At 45.8% G+C, this 22,133-nt stretch overlaps 4 protein-coding genes across 6 annotated transcripts in view; 2 read left to right on the top strand and 2 right to left on the bottom strand.

Annotated features, from left to right (window-relative positions):
* Positions 1–1,773: 1,773 nt before the first annotated feature.
* GLTPD2 (glycolipid transfer protein domain containing 2) lies at positions 1,774–3,611 on the bottom strand. Its single transcript, XM_004685109.2, has 4 exons — positions 3,503–3,611; positions 3,330–3,394; positions 2,934–3,100; positions 1,774–2,839 (listed from the first exon to the last, which is right to left on the bottom strand). Exons 1-4 carry the CDS (start codon positions 3,609–3,611, stop codon positions 2,302–2,304), a joined length of 879 nt encoding a protein of 292 aa, XP_004685166.1. The 3' UTR covers positions 1,774–2,301.
* Positions 3,612–6,401: 2,790 nt separating this feature from the next.
* Positions 6,402–7,476, top strand: VMO1 (vitelline membrane outer layer 1 homolog (chicken)). The gene is made up of 3 exons (XM_004685108.2): positions 6,402–6,666; positions 6,773–6,888; positions 7,112–7,476. Exons 1-3 carry the CDS (start codon positions 6,484–6,486, stop codon positions 7,407–7,409), a joined length of 597 nt encoding a protein of 198 aa, XP_004685165.1. The 5' UTR covers positions 6,402–6,483; the 3' UTR covers positions 7,410–7,476.
* Positions 7,477–8,323: 847 nt separating this feature from the next.
* On the bottom strand, positions 8,324–14,424 carry TM4SF5 (transmembrane 4 L six family member 5). 2 transcript variants are annotated; one of them, XM_012726666.1, is made up of 5 exons: positions 14,207–14,424; positions 9,431–9,511; positions 8,915–9,057; positions 8,496–8,676; positions 8,324–8,415 (listed from the first exon to the last, which is right to left on the bottom strand). In XM_012726666.1, the coding sequence occupies exons 1-5, from the start codon at positions 14,375–14,377 to the stop codon at positions 8,401–8,403; spliced, it is 591 nt and encodes a 196-aa protein (XP_012582120.1). In that variant the 5' UTR covers positions 14,378–14,424; the 3' UTR covers positions 8,324–8,400. The 2 variants fall into 2 exon arrangements, with proteins under 2 accessions (XP_012582120.1, XP_004685164.1); XM_004685107.2 differs by lacking the exon at positions 8,324–8,415 and having other exon boundaries at positions 8,439–8,676.
* CXCL16 (chemokine (C-X-C motif) ligand 16) overlaps positions 8,630–22,133 on the top strand; it is a 36,132-nt gene continuing 22,628 nt past the window's right edge. Inside the window, exon 1 of one of the 2 annotated variants that reach the window (XM_012726664.1) lies at positions 8,630–8,666. The gene's annotated coding sequence lies outside the window, so the exon portion shown is untranslated. The remainder of the gene's footprint in view (positions 8,667–22,133) is intronic. The other variant, XM_012726663.1, reaches the window with a different exon arrangement.

Here is a 22,133-nt window from a genome sequence, read left to right as displayed (position 1 = left end):
TCGGTTTGTTTTATTCTTTTAGCTTCTTTAGGTGGATGGTTAAGATATTGACTTAGTGGCATTTCTTCATTTTTAGTTTAGAAATTTATAGCTACATTTCCCTCTGTGCACTATTTATGTTGTATCCTTAAGCTTTGGTGTGTTTTTAATTTTCACCAATCTAAGAATATTTTCCCTATGATTTCTCCTTGGACCCATTGGTTGTTTAATTTCCACAATATTTGTAAATGTATCAGATTCACAACTTCCCTTCAGTTATTGATTTCTAATTTCATCACACTTTAGTTGGAGAATGTTTTGTGAGTTCAACCCTTTTCAATTTTTTGAGAAGTTTTTTGGTCTCAATATCATGTTTCCTGGATATGTCAGCATATACTTTACTCTTATTGTGTTACATGGTGCTCCTACGAATCTGGCGTACTCTTTGCAAATACTGTAGCTGGAGTTGATTATTTGGACTGAAAATACAATCCAGACAATCCCCTGCTTAAAATGAACTATCCAGATAAAATCCCATTTATGTAACATAGTTTATAAGGCCCTTCATGAACCTTTTTCTGTTCACTGTGAGGGTCATTCTCTTTAATTTTTGATTGTAGTAAAACATAAAATGACATAAAAAAGAATTTAGCATTTTAACCATAAAGTTCATGTATACTGTAGTGCAACCCTCTCTTTTCTTTGTGACCCTTTGGGCTCCAGCTATCTGAACTATTTTTAGGGTTCATCCATTCATTCAACAAAAACTATTGACTGTCTCCTAAATGCCAGGCACTGTTTGAGGCATTGGAGATACATCAGGGAACAAAGTAGATAGAAATTCCTAATCCTGTGCAACTTGCATTCTTCTGGGGGAGACAAAAATAATAAACCCATATATAGGTTGTTAGTGAAGTAAGTAAAAAAAAAAAAGCAAGGGAGATTGTGTGTGTGATTTGAAATTTTAGAGAGAATAACCAGGGAAGTTCTCATTGCAGACATTTGAAACAACCAAAAGGCGATAAGGAGGAAGTAATTTGTCTATTTGGGGAAAACATGGTGGACAAAGAGACCTGCAAGTACAAAGCTCCCAAGGCCAGGTCTTGCCAAGTGTGTTCAATGAATATTGAGGAGGTCACTTTGGCTAGTACAGGGTCAACAGATGCAGGACATTTCAAAAGATTTTCATCTGAAAACTTCCTGTGTACATTTGAGAAACTTTTCTTCTGAGTGCAATAGGAAGCCATTGGGAGATTTTGAGAGGGAAGGAACTCCTCAAAGTCTCACTTTGGCTGCTATATTGAAAATACAGTAGAGGGAGGCTAAGGATGGGGCAGGAACACTCAGACTATTGCAGTTATTCAGGTGGTAGTTCAGGATGGTTTGACAAGGATAGTAGAGCAAAGATAATGGGAGGTGATCAATTCTGACAGATTTGGTGTCTGATGAAAAGAGAAAGTTTTAGGTCTAAAGATCTGGAAGAATGAGCTGACATTTTCTGTGCCAGCAAAGACTATGAAGTGAATATTTTTGAAGGAGAGGACATTAGAAGCTCAGTATTGCACACGGTAAATTTATTATGCCTAGCTAAAGAACATGTGGAGATTGTGAGCAGGGAGATGGAGCCCAGGAGAAAATGGATTGGCACGATAATTTGGGGTTAGCAGTGTATGAAATGGCTAACCTTTTTTACGTTCACAATTGTGGGAGTGACCAACGAGTCATTTAATAAAATATATCCTTGAGCTGAGCGCCTGCTTGGAGTTAGGCAAGACTCGCAGGCTTGGGTACTGACATGAGGGGGTGCCTTTTATTTACAGAGACTGGGAACAGACGATGTGCAGTTCTGGAGGGGCGATAAGACCCGCGTTGGTTGTGTTGCGTTTCCGCCGTCCGAGGCGGTGTCCAGGAGAGAGCTGGCTTTATGGGGACTGGAGCTTAAGTCTGGACTGGAGACTCGCGCGCGTAGGCAGATGAAGGCACGGGAGTGGCGGAGAGGCGCAAGGGGAAGTGTGAGTCTCGGCTGCCGGGAACAGGGATGACACAGGTTCCTACATTCACTTTTGCATGTTTCCCTTAAGCCCTCGCCGTTATCTCGCGGAACGGTCTAGTCTATGCCGACCAGAAAAAACCTCTTATTCCTCACCGATCCCCTCAGCCCAAAACAGCCGAGAGAGGAAGGGTCCCACTACCGTCCGCGTCGGGGGCGGGCCTTCCATCGGTGACTCACGAGGGGCGGAGCACCGTCCGGCGTGGGCGGGGGGCCGGCCGCCCTGGCGCTCCCTTTCTCCGGACTTCCCGGGAGACCTCGGCCCGCCCGCCTCAGGCCAGTTGCATCATGCCGCGCTCTGCCAACAGGCTCTGGGTGCGGTTGTACACGTCCTCCAGGGTAGCAGCACCCCGCGCCAGCGCGGCCCGCGCCTCCGCTTCCCGGGTCCCCGGACACGCCAGCTCAAGCAAACGGGCGCGACCCGGGAAGGCGAGGAACGCCACGCGCACGGCCTGACGCACGACCCAGGGGTGGTGCGGAGCCAGGGCGGTGCCGTAGGCGTCGCTGCACTGGGCGCTGGCGTCCGGGCCTCTGCGCGTCCCTGTCGCCACCCGGTGGAGGCAGAGCTGGGACCAGCGCAAAGCCCGGTGCAGCAGGAGCAATGTTCGTGAGCCCGAGGACTTGGCCGGGTCCGCAGGGGCGCTCCCGGGCTGCTCCAGCAGTCCTGCCCGCCGCTCCCACTCCTCCATGGCCGCCAGCGACGTGTAGTGGGAGGCATCTGGGCCGTGTACCAGAGCCTCGAGGGCTGTTATCTTGGAGAAGGCCTCGCTGGTGGCGAAGGCGAAGATGGAGCCCAGGGGCGTTAGGAACCTGTGCGTTTGGGAGAGGGGAGAGTGGACCATCTGAAAGGGCTGTAGAGCCACAGGAGGTGGGGGACTGTGCGGGGGAGAGAGAGACCACTCACTTGACCAGCTCCCTCCATCCTGCCAAGTACTGGGACAGCTGCACATCCCCTTCGGGGTTCAGACTGGCGCGGAACGGCCTCATCAGGCGGCCCAACGTCCCCTGGGGGCCCAGGCACAGAGGCTCTTCCTGCCCCAGGGCTTCCAGAAGTCCCGACTGTTGTTGAACCTGGGAATATAAGGGGGAAGGGGGGAGCAGTATCCCTAACCTTCTGAGCCTCCTCAGCCAAGCAACCTAAGAGACCTTGAAGAAATTGTTACCTAGATCTGTCAATAGCTAGTGTGCCTAGCAGGGAGAGAAGTGCCCGCCGCCCTTCACTAGATCCGCAGCCTGGCTCCACTCCCCGCTCTCCACGTCCCACCTGGAGCTAGGAGTCTCAGCCCTGCCCCACGCCTACCTGGGAAGGTGGCAGTTCCTCGGCAATGCAGTACTGCTCTCCGATTCTGCAACTTGAGATGGGACCTGAGGATAGGTGAGGGGGGTGGTAAGGACTTGAGCAAGGGGCTTTGGTCCCAAAAGTTTAGTCTCCTTGGGTTCCTCCCAGAGCAGGTGAGGGAAAGGGCCACTTACGGAGACTCCCAGCACTGAGATAAAGAAGCAGCAGCGCGATTACAGCAAGAGGAATTGTGCGGCAGAACCAGCGCCTCCCGGGGACCGGGAGAGGGAGCGGGACCCCCATGCTGCTGCAGGGACCACCGCTCCCTCACCAGCCCCTAGCCAGTCCTTTTCCATCAGTTCCTGGAGGGGAGAAATGCTGGAAGTGTCCAGCGGCAAAAGGTTAATAATTAACTTAGTAAGGACCCTTCCCCTGTGCCCTTTGCCCTTAAAGTCAAAGCACTGGCATGTTTCGGACAGAAAGAAGGGAACATGGGGGATTGGGTGGGAATGACATGTTTGCATTTCTTCTTCCCTGTAGGAACAGGTTGTAGCTAGAGGCAGCCAGGTTATTGGAAAGAGAAGCTGAGGTCAGAACCAGCTCCCCCACTGAGCAATGGTAGGGCCCTACTTTGCTGTGTTTGAGTTCCCTCCACTGTAAACTGAGACTAATAACAGGTGCTTTGCAAGCCTCAAGTGAGGATTAAATGATAATGTACGTGCAAACACTGTAAATGAAAAAGCTTACCACAATTGCTTCATAAATCTTCATTAAGTTTGAGTGTGGGACACCTAGGATCTATGAATAGTAATTTCTAAACTTTCTATCCCAACCCCAGGGGAACTTGTCTTGATCTGGATGCATGGCCTTTTGACTATATCATTAGAATTTTCCCTTTTACATTTTTGTGGTTTCACTTTTTCAACTCCAGATTGGCTCCTCAATTGTTTATCAAACCAAACCTTATTAACTACTTCCTCATGCCAGGCCCTTTACCAGATCTTCAGAAGACCAAAGTGCCTTCACAGAGCTCAAGGTCCATTAGAGAATTAAAATTTATTTTATTTTATTTATTTATTTATGCACAGAAGAACTGGGGTGTAGGCCAAAACAACTACAGTGTGTGTGTGTGTGTGAATGGATTCACCAGAGACAGAGTGGGGAGCAGAACAGGCAGATTGATTAAAATACACTGTGAGGGGAGCAGTGGGCAGATCAGGAGAGGTCTGCTACACCGTGTGGGTCACCTTCCTGCCTGGGGATCGAGCTTGTGCTGCAGTGATGTGCTTTAACCTGTTGCAACATCAGGGAGGGCCCCCATTAGAGAATTTATCATCTGTCTCCCCCACTGGAATGTGGGCTCTGATGAAGACAAGGGCCTAATATTTCTTGGTTACAACACTTAGAATATTGTCTGGATCAAGATGTGTTATTACTAAATAAATATGTATGGAATAACAAAAGGAATGTATAGGAGGGGCAGGCAAGTTAGGGGTGATGCTCCTTGACAAGTTTGAGCCAGTTTTTTTGGGGGACCAATTAGGAGTCCACCTGTTGGCCATGGGGGAGGGGGAAAGACATTCCCGGGGGAGGATAATAGAAGCAATGGTGTTGGGGACCAGCCCCAACTATCCAGCTATTGGGAGGTGAGATATGCAGGGCCCTAAGGTGGGAAGGTGTCTTGGAGCAGAGATTCCAAAAGGGGAGAGGGGAGCGGACGCGAGAGTCAGAGTTGGGTGCAAGTCTTCTTGCTCATTTTCTCAGTGGATATTTATACTCTGTAGCAAGTAGTTAATTACAATAATGCATAGGGTAAGTTAATGAGGGATCACCATAAAATGTTCTCAAGGACAAGGGGAACAAAGCATTTTCTTCCTAACACTTTATGGTGCACTAAATTACACATTTTTTGAAAATTGTCATGTATACAGATGTTTAACTATAACTCAAGGGAAGAGGGGTCTGGGAAAGGATGAGCTTGTTAGCAAAAGGTTATTAGGGGTCTTAGGGAAGTACAAATTGTGTTAGCAGTGTTATCAGTGATTGAAGAAAAGATAGTGGCTAATTTAAGGCTAGCAGAGAGTAGTTAGTGTTTGTTTTAAAAAGGAGTAAATTAAGAGAAAGTTGTACAGTTGTGTATTAAGAAACACCTGTGTAAACAAGGTTAGAAATTGTTCATGAGTCCTTATGCTCTAGGAGTCTTATCTGAGATTTATTTTTATTTTAAAGAAACTAAGGAAACTTACCAGGAGTTTTTATGCTCTGGGGTTCTTTTTTTTTTTTTTAAGATTATTTATTCGTACAGAACTGGGGTACAGGTCAGAGATGTGGAGGGTGAGAGGATTCACCAGAGACAGAGTGGGGAGCAGAACAGGCAGATCGACGAAGTACACTGCTGAGGGGAGCAGCGGGCAGGTCAGGAGAGGTCTGCTGCGCCATGTGGTCACCTCGGGGCAGGCGGGGATTGAACTCATGCGGAAGTGGTTTAAGCTTCTTTGTGCTGTGCTTTAACCCGCTGGGTCACCAGGGAGGGCTGCTCTGGGGTTCTTATTTCTCCTGGGCTTGCCTTTTGTCTCCAGAGACAGAGGAATTTCCTGCCTTGGGGCGGGAAGACCCTAACTTCCAAAGTTCATAGGTTCTTGTCCTATCTCTCACTCTGATGCTCTTTCACTTCTGGAGATCCCTGTGGGTGACCTGACTAATGTCTCTAATAGGATCCCAGAATCACCTCTTCCATTCCTAGCCTCTGCCCTTCTCCTCCCCAACCCCCACTATTCCCAGTATTGGAATGTTTCCTGGACTGCTATGACCTTAGACAAAGTTGCTTGCCATTTCTAAGTCCTAGTTCCGGCATCTGCAAAATAGAAGGGGCAAGTTCCACCTCTCAAATTGTCAGGATTTAATATATGACTGCATATCCCTAACCATAATTCTTTGCCTCAAGTAAACTTCAGTAGGCAGTTCTTTTAATTCCTCCACTCTAGTGCCCCTCCTCTTTTGGCGCTGGGAACCTCCTTTCCCCGAGCAGAGAATTGAGTGTGGGACTTCTGGAACGGATTAGTATTGGGTTGCACTAAATCCAGGTTGCCCTTCCGCAACCCGCAACCCAACCGGAGCTCTCAAAGGGGCAGGGGTGTTATAAACCTGCCTTAGGGACTCAACTCACTGCTGCGGGATGGAGTCTCTTGCAGGAGCTAAATGGTTGCTGCTACTCTGGATGTGCTGCGGATCTGCAAAAGCAGGTGGCCCAAGTGGCTACACGTCGGTCATCGAGGTGACCAACGGGGGCCCTTGGGGTGACTGGGCCTGGCCGGAGATGTGTCCTGACGGATTCTTCGCCAGTGGGTTCTCGCTCAAGGTGGGGGCTCAGGACGAGGTTGTGGAGCGGGTGGAGAAGCCTCGGACCCGAGTCAAGGATGGAAGTCTTCTGACTTGCTCTCCCCCTCCTTCTCCTTGCTGTCCAGGTGGAGCCCGCCCAAGGCATTCCTGGCGACGACACAGCTCTAAACGGGATCCGGCTGCACTGTGCGCGAGGGAATGCGGAGCGCAACACTCATGTGGTGGAGTCTGAATCTGGAAGGTAGCGGGCCCGGGGCCAGGGATCCCCTAAGGTGGGGGAAGGCCTATGTTCTTTGTTACACAAACCCCCAGGCAGGTTGCTCCAGAGCTGTGGGGCACTGCAGCCCCCGGGAAGTGGAAGTCAGTGATGAGATAACCCACTGGGATCAAGTAGCTTTCAAGGCTTGGGTGGGTGGAGGATAAGGGGCTTTAGCAGAGCCGGCGCGTCTCCACTTCCCTCGCAGGTGGGGCGCGTGGAGCGAGCCGCTGTGGTGTCCGGGCGGCGGCTTCCTTGTGGCTTTCACGCTCCGAGTGGAGCCTCCCGTGACTCGGGGAGACAACACCGCAGCTAACAATATACGCTTCCGCTGCTCTGATGGTACGGAGCTGGAGGGACCCGGCCAGACCTGGGGCGACTTTGGAGACTGGAGTGACCCATGCCCTAAAGGCGCTTGCGGCTTGCAGACCAAAATCGAGCGACCTAGAGGCCTCCGCGACGACACCGCGCTAAACGATGTGCGCTTTTTCTGTTGTAGTAGTTGACACCTTTGCTCCCTTCTCCCTGACCCAAGCTTGCTCCACCTCCAGCTATTAAACCTCTCGTCTTGGCTTTCACCTCCATTCTTTTAGGGGTGGGAAACAGCGTCTCCTTGTCTTTCTCCTAAACTAGCAAATTCAGGCTTGGTCTCAGAAGTCCACGGCAGACTACTACTTAACCTCATGAACCCATAGTCTGGAAAGAACGCACTTAAACATGATCTTGCCTACACGTTAAGGAAGTTCTGGCTTCCCTTACAGAGGGCGCCTCCGGGAAAAGTCCAAGTTGTTTCCTTGAATTGCCAGTGACCTCAGATTAACAAACTTCTACCAAATTAGGAGGTAACAATGCCAAAACGACATTTTCTAGATTTACAAGAAGATGAAGTGTCTTTACTATAGTTTTCTCTCCCTCCCTCCCGCTACCCCAAAACCCCAACTGCGGTTTTTCTATATACTGATTCCCATTTAGGGTCTTTGTCCTTGCTGTTCCCTCAGATCTGAACGAACGCATTCCTCACCCCATCCCCACCCCCAGGAATCCAGAGCCTAGTCACCAGATTTCAGTGGAGAGTTTATTTTCTTGGATTTTCTCTATCTTATTTTAAAACGTCTCTCCATCAGTCAACATCTGGCCTATTACCAAGGTTTTTAAAAAGTACTTAACACTTGGACTTGCCCTTTAAAAAAACTGGCCCACCTCCCCGTCCTGGAATGTTAAAATTCTTTGTGAGCACAGAACTTGTTTCCCATGGTATCTCCTGCGCACACTAATAGCTCAATAACTCTGTTAAGAAAATAACGGGGGTGGGGGGATAACACACGAGCTCTAAGGCCTGGTGTATCGGTGTGTGTGTGGGGGGGGGGCCTCGGGCCATTCCTCGCATAGTGTACAATCTGAGAAGCAGAAGAGAGCGCAAACCAGTTTATTCCCGAGTGGGGGGCGGGAGGGGGACAAGTGGGCGACCAGGAACTAGCTGGGGCAGTCAGTGGAGCCTCAGTGACGAGCAGCCTGCAAAAAACACAAAGTAAGGACGCAGCCGAGGAGCGAGTAGCTTCGCTCTACAGGACTTGACGCTCTTGGCGTCCCACCTCCTTCCGGCAATCGCCACAGAAGACACCGATGGACGCGTTCACCAGCTGCACGCCACAAAACACGATCTCCAGGCACGAGACGGCCACCAGCACTGAGAAGAGCGTCACATTCCAGAAGACCACATTAGGCGGCTTCAAGCACAAACTCCACTGAGTGCGGTTGACCAAGTAAGAGCCACTGTGCACGGGACAGGATCACGTGAGAGGGGGTCCCAGCGAGCCACTGCCCCTCCCCGCTCTGCGCACGCGCAGGGGTATGCCAAGGTTTGGCTTGACCCTAGAGGAGAAAGCTCTGGCGAAGCGGGACCTTCCCGCCCCCAATGTTTTCCAGGTCGTAGTAGACAGACAGATCGGAGAGGTCGAGAATGAGAGGGGACAAAAGGAAGTGGGTAGCGGGAAAGCAGATTGAGCCTTACTCTGTGTTCTTGAAGGGGTAGTGCCAGGTGCCGCCATTCTCTGTTTGGCAATTTGGCCCCATACGGAGCGCTGCTCCCGACACTGAGAGGCAGTAGATCGCACCAAGCACCCCAAAGGCTGAGGAGAAGACTGAGCGCAGCATCTGCATACAGAGTAGAAGGCTGGGTGAGTAGGGCTGCCCCACCCCCACACCTGGGCAGACCACACCTGGCGTCGGCTCACCAGGTGTCCCCAATGACTGCAGTCTTCTCAAGTCCTGGCAAAAACACATTTCTTGCTAACCTTGGGATTTGGAATTAGGTTACTGTTCAGAGCCAGCAGTAGTGGAGGTTCATGGGGTTTATAGTCCCTCCTGGCCAGGCCCACTAAAGCCTGATTTGTGGATTTGACAGGGGTAAGGCCTCCACAGAGGAACTCTTGTAGCTCATGTAGAGGGGGTCGGGATTTTAGGTGTGACACTTGGAAGAACTGGTTCAAAGACTGAATTCTGTTCCTGGTCTTAACTGGGGTCTTACCCTGCAGCGATTTCCACAGCAGCCTGCACCACAACATCCCTTGCCCCCTGCCCGAACAGCTGCAATTCCTGGACACAGTACCTGTGGGAGAAGAGTCAGTGTGAGAGCCAGGGAGGCCTATCTGAACCTGAAGATCTCCCCTGCTTCAGTGCTTATCTCATCCTGGACCCTCCTTATGATAGATACCCTCAGCCCTTTGGACAACAGGAAGACCTTATCGCTACCTATCCTGGATGACTGTCTTGCTCTACCTTAACTTATCACTATTTATGTGCCTACTTATCTCTGACCATGATATAGCCTCCAGAAGGGTAGGGCCCACATTATCATTATATTCCTCACAAATCTTAGCACATAGTACGTGCCCACCTGAACATGAGTCAGAAGTGTGGGCTTAAGGCTAGCCCAGTGCTCACTCCACATTCTATGGATTGATGAATCTCTTTGAGTCTCACTTTTGTCCTCTGTAAAATGTATCTGCTAGACCTGCCTCACAGGACTGTTCTTGGGTTTAATGAAATAGCAGGTGGACTTGGCATCAAGACTGGTTAGAGTAAATACTCAGTACAAATCTTTTTAGCAGCAGGAAGGAATCATGGTGTTGGAATGATTGGTGAGATAAGATTATGGTGGAGGATGGAGAACAGAAATTAATGCACTGATGGGAAGTGTCAGGATCCCCCAAGAGACAGACCTGGTCCTCTTCATCTGTCTTTCTCCCTGTGGCCTGCTTCAAGAACCCTTTCCCTCCCATGGCATCAGTTACTCCCTCTAGCAATAGTCATTTCCTAAGTTGATGCCTCCATATTTTGAAATCTAACAGCTTGAAGTGTTCGCTTGAATACCTTGGTTTTAGCTCAAATTCAGTTAGCCTCCTAACTGTCCTCACAGCTTATTCACTGACCTATCTTACTTTTTGACTTTCTTACCTCTATAGGTGGAAATTTCTGGCCAGGTCATCCAGGCTGGAAAACTTAAATTTTCAACACCCAATCATACCTCACGTCTTCTGGATTTTTCTTCAGTGGTTTTTGAATTTGTCAGTTCTTTCTTCTTCCAAAGTCAGTCCCTGATTACCTCCCATGAGGATGATGTTCTCAATCTCCTGATTAGATTTTTTTATCTCTTGCTCCATGGACAAATCCCTCACTCCATCCTACATTGCTGCCTGTGGATTAAACTTAACTTTCAACAGGTATTTTTTTCTGCCAAAATCCCTTAGTGTCTTTTCAGAGACTTGCTCATCAAGACTGAATTCTGGCAAGACATTTGAGGTTACAAGTCATCAGCCTTGTCTTTGTTACATCAGGGCAGGTTCTTTGCCCGATTTCCATCTCTGGAATTCCACAGAATTCCAGATGTTTTGATAGTCCCCCTGAAAGTCTTGTCTGGCACATACCACACCAGGCAGCATTTTGTTCCCCAGGGAAAGAAGGCAAGAATTTTAGTTCTGTTGCATCATCCACAACAACCTTACAGAAACACCTGCAGAGCTGAAAGGACTTTCCATTGGACACCTTCCCTCTCCCATGTCTCATGGCAGGTCTAGGACCAGAGTCTTCCCCTTTGCCCTTAAACAACATGAGAGTTAGGGGTACTGACCCCTGTGTGGTAAAAAATCTGAGTATAACTTTTGACTCCTCCAAAAGTTAATTATTCATAACTTGCTGTTGACCTGAAGTCTTATGGATAACATAACTAGTCAGTAACATATTTTGCAGATTATATGTATTATAAGCTGTATGCTTCAATAAAGTGAGCTGGAGAAAAGAAAAAATTACTAAGAAAATCAGAAGAAGGGGCCTTCCTGATGGAATAGGGGTTAAAGTCTCAGTGCTATCAAGCTATTTCCAGCCACTAAAGCACAAGTTCACTCCCCAGTCAGGGAGGTGACCCACATGGTGCAGCAGACCTCTCCTGTCTTGCCCGCTGCTCCCCTTAGCAGTGTATCTGCCTGTTCTGTTCCCCACTCTGTCTCTGGTGAATCCTCTCACCCCCTGTACCTCTGGCCTACACCCAAGTTCTTATATGCATGAATAAATAAAATAAATATTTTTTTAGAAAGAGAAAATCACAAGGAAGACAAATACCTCTGCAATATTGTCCAGTATAAATACTGTCAGTATATGCTGTCTGTTGCAAGAATATCCAAATATAAGTGGACTGAAGCAGTTCAAACACATGTTTTCAAGGGTCAACTGTATACCCAACAGAATGCAAACAGGCATTCCTGTAAAACCATTTACAGAAATGTTTATAGCAGCATTATTTGTAACGAGCCCAAGCTGAAAACAATCCAAACATCCATCAGTAGTAGAGTTTTCAGTAAAATGCAATATGTTCATGTGGTGGAATGCCTAAGAAATAATAAGCAGGTATAATTAATCTAAGAGGTAGAAGTCCTTGTTGGTGGAGGGGACACCTGACGGGAGCATCTCTGGGATTCTGGTAATGATCTGTATCTAGATCTGGGTGACAGGAGCATAGGAGGGCCTACTTTGTAAGAATTCATTGAGCTCTAGTTTAAGGATCTGGGCACTTGTCTGTGTGACTGAAATACGGTGTTTGAAAGAAGTTTGAGAGGTCTGAAAAAAGGCAACAGAGTCCTTCAATAGTTTTTGTTGTGCTTATAATAAAATTCAGACCCCTCTGTGTGGCTCTCAAGGACCTTTGGCCATCTCAGACCTCATCTCATTAAAACTTAGCTGCTCTGGCCACATGTCTGATCTTCTGATGTGCGAGCCTGTTCCTGCCATCAGCTTTGTCCTTGTCAGTCCCCTGTCTGTACTGCTGATTCCTTCTTTTTGCCATTTGAATCTCAGTAAAGATGTCAGCTCATCAAGGCCTTCCTTGAAACTACTATTAAAAGTGCCCCCTCCCACTCAGCAACCAAAAAAGAGAAACACATGTCTTTTGCAGCAACTTGGATGGAGCTGGAAAAGATCATGCTTAGTGAGATAAGCCAGAAAGAGAAAGAAAAATACTGGATGGTTTCACTCATAGCAGGAGTATAATGGACCAGGCGAGAAAATAACAAAAATAATGAACAACCATATACCAGAGACATTTTGTGGGGGTGGAGTGGGGAATGGGATCAAAAACGGTGAGGGGGGGGAGAGAAATGCACGGGATTATGGTGATGGCACATGGGTGATTTGGTGATGGGAAACCCGCGGGGATTACAATTGAGATGGAAAAAAAATGTACAAAATGATGTAAAAATAAACTTTTGTAAAAAAAAAAAAAGTGCCCCCTCCCTGCCACCTTGCTCTGGTGGTTCTTTATGACAACACCCTGCTTTGTTTACTGGATGGACTCTACTCCTACTTGGGATAATCTTGTTAATTCATTTACTGACTATTATTTACTGGCACACAGCAGACTGTCGTTGCTCTGTGGAGTTTACATCTGTGCATCCTGGAGGCTGTGTGTCTCTCTAGCAGGAATGGCAGTTTCAGCAAGAGCAGGGACCTCACCTGGACCCCCCCATGTAGCTATGTTAATCCATTTGAAAAAGCCTCAAGAGTGGTGCAGGGCATGGAGGTGGGGGGAGGAAGGTAGCCGGCAATGAGTATATTGGGAAGGCATCTTTGGGCATCTTCCCTGCAGCAGGCTGGTTAGATTTGTGGAAAGATGCATGTCATTTAGGCTGGAGAAGAGGTGCCTTGTGGCATTGTCTGACTGTGTAGGTCTGGAAGGAGTGTGAGATCTCGGAGAGCTGAGGCCAGAAGGATAGAGTCCAGTCCAACAGTCACGAATTCATGGGGGGGGGGTGAGGGAGTGGGAGAGGTGAGAGAAAAGACCCCAGCAAGAGCAGATTGTTGGATAAAGAAGAGGTGTGTAGGTCCTGGTGGCACAAGGGGTTAAAGTGCAGCACAATGATGCAGTCATAGCCACTGCAGCAGGAGTTTGCTCCCCGGCCAGGGAGCTGACCCATAGGGCACAGCAGACCTCACCTGTCTCCTCCACTGCTTCCCTCAGCAGCATATTTCAGTAGATCCGCCTGTTCTGCTCCCCACTCCCACCCCCCAACACCTCTGGCCTGTACCCCAGTTCTTATATTCATAAATAAATAAATCTTAAAAAAAAAAAAAAAAGAAGAGATGTGATCAGCAAAAGAAGTCTAGGAAATCTGTGTCTTCCCGTTCCCTACTTCTCTGGCTAGATCCTAGTCAGATAAGTGGGGGCATCTTCTCTGCTTTACAAGCCTAGTTTTTGAGTTTATTTTTAGTGCCTGGTACAGGGTGGGCATCCAGAAATATGGGCTGAGAATGAATGGAGAAGGAGGTAGTGAGGTTGAGATAACAGTAGAATGATTGACCTGTGCCTGTGATATTGCTCCCTGACTCATTACTGTCACTGCTTCCCACCCCCATGCGCATTATTATCTTGCCCTGTTAACCTCCTACACAGCCAGCTAGCTGTTCCTGCTGCCCGACCCTTGTAGTGAGGTGTTCCCAACTTCAGCTCCACGGTGGGGGCAGGGAGGGGGTAGGCACAGTAGGAGAGACTTCCTACTTAGAAGAGAAGCTCTTTAGAGCACTGAGGCTCCCTTTGTCTTCGTGGTCCTCAGGGGTTCAGGACTCAGGCTCTCTAGGACCACTGCAGAGTGCTCAGTATTTGGGGGCAGACAGAAGAGGAGCAGATAGAATGACCTCACCAACATATTGCCAGTGCTTCCTAGGCAGCCATCCTTTTCTCTCTTCCCACCTGTTCACAAGCCCAAAGATTAGTGACCAGCCCCTCTGGTCCACACTCCCTGGTTTCCCTTCTCACCATCAGGCCCCCGCCGATGAAGCCAGCCATGAGCCAGACGTGCGTGCTGAGATGATCTGTCCAGTTTTTCTCCCCATTAGGCACCAGCAGAAGGGCGTTGGAGATGATACTGATCAGGGACAGAGGGATGAGGCAGAGCCCCAGGAAGCGAGCACACTTTCCCGTGCACATGCTGTGTCTGATGAGAAGAACAGGCAGTGAGTGAAAGTGCGCCTGGTTCCTGGGTGCAGAGGAAAATAAGCCAGGAGCAGGAGCAAAGGTCGGAGGAGGTGTGGCAGAAACTGGCAGGTTCAGGAGATATGAGAGAGGGACAGGAGCTCTGGAAAAAGAGGAGGCAAAGGTGGAGGATGGCTGCCCTTGAGGAGGAGGGAGGAAGTGGGGGAGCTGCAAAGAGGAAGCTGCCTGTGGTCATTGTGTTCTCTGTGTTCATTGTGTCTCTATAGCCTTCTGCTGGCTCCTTACCTGCCTTGTGACTTAGCAAAGCCCCCAACATCTCCAAGTCTCTAAATCTCTGTTGCCTTTACTGGACAAAGGGTGGTTGTGACAATTAAGTGGGACGACGTGAGCTCGGATGCACTCAGCAGAGGCACGGTGGTCTCTCTTCTGTGGGTCCCACGGCGAGGGCTCGTCCTGGGCGGAAACTAAGAAGATGGTACTGGGCATTTGTGAGCCTTCAGTTCTTAATATTTAGTTAGCAACCCCTCTCCTATCTCTTAGGGTGCTCTCTCAAAAGGCTGGATCGATTAGCCTTCCATCCTCCTGGCCTCTGTTGTTGAGGGCAAAGAAGTTCTGCTTTTTGTTGGGGTGCTGAGGTTGTTGGCGGCCAGTTACCACAATGAGGGAGGTGTTAGCCAGTCAGTCCAGAGGAAAGAACTGTTGAGAGACAGAGAGAGACTGAGTCTCGTCTTTTTTACGTTCAGTCTTATTTCTATGTATTTTTTTTTATGATCATCTTACAGAGAGGTTAAGTCTCAATGATATCATTTGAGCTTGCAGATCTAGTTCTGACTGAACTGGTCATTCCTTGTAAAACTTTGAAATGAACCAGTTTGAGTTGCGTTTCTTTCCACTGTGTCTTAAAGAATCTTTCCCCACACAGAAATTAGTTTGTTAAAACCTTGCTATGGACAGTGCTTTGTGGTAGAGACCATAGGGGTTCACAGTTGTATGCCTGGGGTGCAGGACAGTAAAAGTCCTGGCAGAAGGAACCCCCGCCCACATAGGCTATGGTAGTGTCACAAAGAGCTGAGAGTGGGAGAAAGAGTAGGGCTCTAGGCAGCACCCCATGACAATGTCAGGCAGGAAGTGGTACCAGCCTTTGGTGTAGCTGGTCCCAGCAGCCCACTCAAACCCCTACAGAGACACAAAAAATGGAGAGAACTTACCACTCACCGTGAACAGGTTCTAGAAGGAATTTCTACTATTGATAAGATAGAGGGGCTGGACTGAGAAAAATCTATGAAAAAAATCACCTCTTGAGTGAGAGGATACAATTATACAAATGTAAAGTAAAACAAGGGATCCATTCTATGTATTCAAAGAAATAATTACCAAGAACATAATGCTTGGTTGTCTTCAGACTGTACTATGTCATTACTAAATAATACATCAGATAATGAATTATAAAACATTTAGTTAATGAACATTCCAAGTAAAAGTAAAGGATTGATTCCTGATGGAGGAGATACGTATGTAAATAAAATACTTTGAACCTTTCCCAATTGTTTTCTTCTGACTCATAGACAATTACTGTGATAAATGATGTTTGCTTTTGTTTCTAGTTATAGATTAATGTTTAAAAATTTTTTTCTATACTGTCTCTGTTGTTTCTGACTCTTTTCATTGAAGTTTTTATATTCTCTCTGGTATTTTAAAAAGCATATTTTATTTTATTATTTTTATTAAACCAGCCAGAGGCACAGGACATATTTATTGAGATCATAAAATTCACAGAGAGTAATCAGTAAATTTTATTTTTGTAATCAGTGAATTTTATTTTTTGTTCTGTTTTTTTCCCCACCATCCCTTATATTCTCTTGTTCCTTTCCCTCTTCCTTCTCTATAACAATAGAAACCTCAGGATGTTTGTTGATGTATGTAAACATTTGTTTGAAGGTGGTTTACATTGTTTGTTATATAAAAGTCCAGTATTTGTTCTTATAGTTCTGATTTACTTTACTGCATATAGTTTTCTCCATTTTATGAAAATGGCTGCACTTCATTCTTTTTCACTGCTATATAACATTCCACGACACATATGTATCACACCAAATGATCTATTCATCCACTGAAGGAGAATTTAGGCTGCATCCTAGCTACTGTAAACAATGCTGCTGTGAACATTGTGGGCCATATGGTATTTTTTTATTGATGGTTTCATATGCTCCTTGGGCATCTATTATGATGCCCAAGGAGTGAGTTTGCCAGGTTATATGCTATTTCCATCCTTACCTTTCTGAGGTAAATCCAGATTGCTTACTGTAATGGTTGCATCAATTCACATTCCCACCAATTGTGTAACAGGGTTTCTTCTCTCCACATCCTTTTTAGTTCTCTCCAGCACTTGTTTAGAGTCTTTATGATAAGTGCCAGTCTCATGGGTATGAGAGGGCATCTCATTGTAGTTTTAATCTGTATTTCTTTTACTAGAAGTGATGAGGAACACTTTTTTATATGTCTTTTGACCTTCTGGATATCTTTTTGGTCAATTGTCTGCTCATATACACTTCCCATTTGCTAATTTGGCCATTTGTTTTTTTCATTGTTGAATTGTATGAATGTTTTATTATCTTGAATATTAATTCCTTATCAGTTCTATATTGTGTAACTATTTTCTCCCATTTGGTAGGGTGTCTATTTAATTTTTTTATACTTTCTTTCACTGTATAGAAGGCTTTTAGCTTGAGGTAATCCCAGTTGTTTGTTTTGGCTTTTAATTCCTTTGCGAAGAGTTGAGTTACCAAAAATATCTTTATTGTTGATATCATGGGATGTATAGCCAATATTTTCTTCCATGTACTTTTTTTTTTTTTTTTTTAAAGATTTATTTATTTATTTGTGCATACAGAACTGGGGTACAGGCCAGAGGCTCAGGGGCGGTGAGAGGCTTCACCAGAGACAGAGTGGGGAGCAGAATAGGCAGATCTACGAAGTACACTGCTGAGGGAAGCAGCGGGTGGGCCAGGAGAGGTCTGGCTCGCCATGTGGTCTCCTCCGGGGCAGGCTGCAGGCGGGAATTGAACTCATGAGGAAGTGGCTTCAGATTCTCAGTGCTGTGCTTTAACCCGCTGCGCCACCAGGGAGGGCCTCCATGTACTTTTTTTTACTGCATGTATTATGTCTAAATCTTTAATCCATTTGGAATTTGTGGATCTGTTAGACTTAAATTGTCTGCTGGCCACCATCTTGGTGATGCAGTTCTGCATTCAGATATATAGTCAGTCCAGACCAGTCAACTGGTTACAAGGCTACTTTCTGATTTAACAGGAACAACATGAGGGGGCTGCTTTACTGATGCAGGACTTTGCCGTCCCAGAGACCATCAGAGAAAGTACCTTGTCCATAAGATTGGAACATGAATAGGGGGCCTGTGGTATGGTTTTCCACCTCAATACCGAGTCATCAAGCAGACACCAGCAGATTTACCCTCCCCTACCCAACCAAACCCTAGATTCATATGCACATTTGTTCAGTTTCATCTATCCTTTATTTGTTCTCCTATGCTGCTTAGTGGATGCTGTATTATTATTATTATTATTCTGTCAATAAAAGCCCAGGGCTTAGTCTTTCAGCAGCGTCCTGTGTAGCTCCACAACAAAATTGGTCAGTGTGGTTTTGTTAACAGCAATTTATTTTTGTGTGTCTTGTTACCAAGTGATCCAACTTCATTCTTTATATATGGTTTTCCAGTTTTCCTAGCACCATTTATTAAAGAGAATGTATTTCTTATTTTAAGGTCATGAATGCTTTATCAACGATTAGGTGCTGGCATATGTGTAGATTTATTTCTGGATTTCAATAATGTTCCATTGATCTATGTACCTCCATGTTTGTGCCAGTACATGTTTTTTTTTTTTTTTTTTTTTTTTAAAGATTTATTTATTTGTACATACAAAACTGGGGTACAGGTCAGAGGCTCAGGGGCGGTGAGAGGCTTCACCAGAGACAGAGTGGGGAGCAGAATAGGCAGATCGACGAAGTACACTGCTGAGGGGAGCAGCGGGCGGGTCAGGAGAGGTCTGCCACGCCATGTGGTCTCCTCTGGGGCAGGCGGGAATCGAACTCATGCGGAAGTGGCTTTAGCTTCTTAATGCAGTGCTTCAACCCGCTGCGCCACCAGGGAGGGCCCAGTACATGTTGTTTTTAATACTGTTGATTTATAATAGAGTTTGAAGTCAGGTAATATGATACATTCATTTCTCTCTCTTTTTTCTTTTTCTTTTTTTTTAAGATTTATTTATTTATTCGTACAGAACTGGGGTACAGGCCAGAGATGCGGAGGGTGAGAGGATTCACCAGGGACAGAGTAGGGAGCAGAACAGGCAGATCGACGAAGTACACTGCTGAGGGGAGCAGCGGGCGGGTCAGGAGAGGTCTGCCACGCCATGTGGGCTCCTCCTTGGCAGGCGGGATCGAACTCATGCGGAAGTGGCTTTAGCTTCTCAGTGCTGTGCTTTAACCGCTGTGCCACCAGGGAGGGCCCTTCATTCTCTTTTTTCTAAAAAAATTATTTTAACTTAACAAGAGATGAGATAAAATAAAAACTGCAAAATGGGAAAGTCTTGGCATAGCTCTAATTTTACAAATCTGATCATGAAACTGAATGTAAATCTTAAAATGAGTTATTTGAAGAGAAAATACATAAATTATGAAAATTATTGTAACAGTAGTAAAGATGACAATCATTCGTTGTATACAGTGCCCAGAGCTCACTTTGAGGAAATATTGGTGTATCAAATGACAAAAAACAGAACTCTGTTGACAAAAAACAGAATTTATTGTTTCAGGTGATCAAAACATCCTAAAATAGAACTTTCAGGCATGATCCATGAAAGAAATGATTGAAAAACTGGACTTCATTAAAATTAATTGAATGAATGAATGAATAAATTTATTAATTTAAATAAATTAATTTCTGTTTTGGGAAAGATTCTGTCAAGAGGATGAAAGGACAAGCCACAGACTGGAAGAAAATACTTGCAAAGGACTTAACTGAAAAGGACTATTATTGAAAAGAATGTGCAAAGAATTCTGAAAACTCAACTATAAGAAAAACAAATTCATTAGAAAATTGGACAGGGGCCTCCCTGGTGGTGCAAGGGGTTAAGTCTCAGCACTATGAAGCTATGCACACCACTGCAGCATGAGTTTGATTCCCGGCCAGGAACCTGACCCACATGGCACAGCAGATCTCTCCTGCACACTGCTCCCTCAGCATTGTATTTCAGTATATCTGCCTGTTCTGCTCCCCACCCTGTCTCTGGTGACTCCTCTCACCCCCTGTACCTTTGGCCTACACCCCAGCTCTTTTATGCATGCATAAATAAAATCAATCTTTTAAAATTTTTTCAAGGATTTTTTTTATTAATACATACAGAACTGGGGCACAGGCCAGAGGTGCAGGGTGGTGAGAGGACCAGAGACAGAGTGGGGAGCAGAACAGGCAGATCGACCAAGTACACTTCTGAGGGAGTAGCGGGCGGGGTCAGGAGAGGTCTGCTGCACCATGTGGGTCACCTCCGGGGTGGTCAGGAATCGAACTCATGCTGCAGTGGCTTTAGCTTCTGCACAGCCCTGCACCACCAGGGAGTGCCCAAAATCAATCTTTTTAAAAAATAAAAAGTTGGGGGAGGGAAGTACACGGGATTATGGTGATGGCACATGGGTGACTTGGTGATGGGAAACCCATGGGGATTACAATTGAGATGAAAAAAAAATGTACAAAATGATGTAAAAATAAACTGTTATAAAATAAAATAAAACAAACAAACAAAACAACAACAACAAAAGTTGGACAAAGGCCTGACTAGCTACTTCACCAAAGAAGGTAGAAAGATGGCAAATAAGCAACGTTAAGTAAAGATACTCAACATATGTCATCAGGGAAATACAAATTTTCTTACAACAATGAGGTGCCACCACATATGTGTTAGAGTGGCTAAAATCCAAAATATTGACAACAGCACCAAATGCTGAGGAGATATAGAGCAACAGGAACCCTCATTAACTGCTCATTAACTGCTGGTGGGAATGCAAAATAAAGAAAGGGCACCAACTTACAGAATATAGGAGAGAATTATGGGAAGAAGTGGAGTGGTAGGAACGAGGATTTGTATGAGATAGGGCAAAGAGCAATGGGGCCAGACGTGGTGTTGCTCTCCTTGTTATCCACAGGAGAGGGTGACTAAATGCTGCGGTAGCTTCTTGAGGCCTTCTGCTAGGGTGATAGCAAGGTGGAATCCTAAACAAAGGGGCCTAAGAGGACAACCATCTCCTCATTGGGGAGGAGGACATGCAGGACAGCCACATAATTTTCTGTCTCCTCACAGTGTTCTCTGTAGAGGGAGTTAGAGACATCCTTTGGAAAAAGAGAGGAACTTGTCCCTTTTCCCTGAGTTCTTTTGGGTGAAATATCTGTTTGCTAGGGCTGGCAGAACAAAGTACCACAGACCTCAGTCTCCAAAAACAAATCTTTATCTGTCACTGATATGGAAGCCAGAAGCCCAAAATCAAGATGTCAGCAGGGTTGGTGTTTTATGAGACCCCTTTTTTTGGCTTGTAGATGGCAGCCTGCTTCCTGTGATTTAATCTTTGTACATGTCTGTGTCCAAATTTCTTCATTTAATAGGATATCAGTTATATTGGACTAGGGGCCATTGTAATTATCTTATTTTAGCATAACCGTTTCTTTACAGACTCCACCCAGATATATTCTGAAGTACTGAGGGGTTGGGACTTCAACATGTGAATATTTGAGAGCCAAGGTTGAGTCCATAACAGGCTGGTAACACTTTCTTACAACCATAAGGCCAGATTAGCACAATAATAGCAATCTTTTTCTATAACTCCTAACATTGCTACATTATCTGAGGAGGGTAGGAAAAAGGTAACTTCTGATTAAACTGGGGAGACAGATAGCTTGACGTTTTATTCTTGACTCCAAGAAATTCAACTTAAGAATAGTTTTGGGGCCCCCTTGAAGGAGCGAGGATTTAAATCTCAGCATTGTGAAGCTGTCAGCAAGCACTGCAACATGAGTTCGATTCCACCAGGGAGCTGACCGACATGGCGCAGCAGACCTCTCATTTTATCCGCTGCTCCCCTCAGCAGTGTACTTTAATCATTCTGCTTGTTCTGCTCACCACTCTGTCTCCTGTGAATCCTTTCACCCCCTACCCCACACCTCTGGTTTACACCCTGGCTCTGGTATGCATAAATAAATAAAATATATCTTTAAAAAAAGGTAATAATTTTGAAAGTGTTAAAGAAAAACGTCAGATAAGTAAAAAATAGGAAATATACCTTCCAAAGCACAGGGAAGATAAAAGCAAATTTATTTCACATAACCAAACTAAAACAGCAAGGAGGCATAAACTCAGAAAGCATAATATGCTTAATTATACCAAGCATACAGATAAAAACAACTCACTTAAATATATTAAGCTCTTCTGTGGAAGAAAAAGTTTTCAAATTGAGCAAATCAGCACTGTTCTATTAGCAGTGGCTGCTTTAGGAGAAGAACAAGAGAATGTAAAACAGGAGACAAAAGTACTTTCCAAATTTATGAAAAGGTTCTTCTGTATCTTTGGAACTTAAGAGGTGTTGGCGGTATAGTGGTGAGCATAGCTGCCTTCCTTTGGAACTTTGTTATTATGTGTTGCTTATTAAAATTAATAAATTCATGATAAAGTTAAACCATATTGTGCAG

Source organism: Condylura cristata, unplaced genomic scaffold (genome assembly GCF_000260355.1).
Source record: "Condylura cristata isolate star-nosed mole 26May11 unplaced genomic scaffold, ConCri1.0 scaffold00017, whole genome shotgun sequence".
NCBI lineage: Eukaryota > Metazoa > Chordata > Mammalia > Eulipotyphla > Talpidae > Condylura > Condylura cristata.
Note: the sequence above shows the minus strand (reverse complement) of the source record. Positions and strands in the feature narration are given on the sequence as shown.

What these genes read in the sequence shown, in the direction of transcription:
- GLTPD2 (XM_004685109.2), bottom strand. Translation starts at nt 3,611, where the DNA reads ATGGGGGTCCCGCTCCCTCTCCCGGTCCCCGGGAGGCGCTGGTTCTGC. An exon ending in TCTCAGTGCTGGGAGTCTCC is followed by an intron (nt 3,395 to 3,502) that starts GTAAGTGGCCCT and finishes ACCTATCCTCAG; the next exon opens with GTCCCATCTCAAGTTGCAGA. An exon ending in AGGAACTGCCACCTTCCCAG is followed by an intron (nt 3,101 to 3,329) that starts GTAGGCGTGGGG and finishes TTATATTCCCAG; the next exon opens with GTTCAACAACAGTCGGGACT.
- VMO1 (XM_004685108.2), top strand. Translation starts at nt 6,484, where the DNA reads ATGGAGTCTCTTGCAGGAGCTAAATGGTTGCTGCTACTCTGGATGTGC. An exon ending in CCAGTGGGTTCTCGCTCAAG is followed by an intron (nt 6,667 to 6,772) that starts GTGGGGGCTCAG and finishes CTTGCTGTCCAG; the next exon opens with GTGGAGCCCGCCCAAGGCAT. An exon ending in GTGGAGTCTGAATCTGGAAG is followed by an intron (nt 6,889 to 7,111) that starts GTAGCGGGCCCG and finishes CTTCCCTCGCAG; the next exon opens with GTGGGGCGCGTGGAGCGAGC.
- TM4SF5 (XM_004685107.2), bottom strand. Translation starts at nt 14,377, where the DNA reads ATGTGCACGGGAAAGTGTGCTCGCTTCCTGGGGCTCTGCCTCATCCCT. An exon ending in TCATCGGCGGGGGCCTGATG is followed by an intron (nt 9,512 to 14,206) that starts GTGAGAAGGGAA and finishes CTTCTCCCACAG; the next exon opens with GTACTGTGTCCAGGAATTGC. An exon ending in TACCCCTTCAAGAACACAGA is followed by an intron (nt 8,677 to 8,914) that starts GTAAGGCTCAAT and finishes TCCCGTGCACAG; the next exon opens with TGGCTCTTACTTGGTCAACC.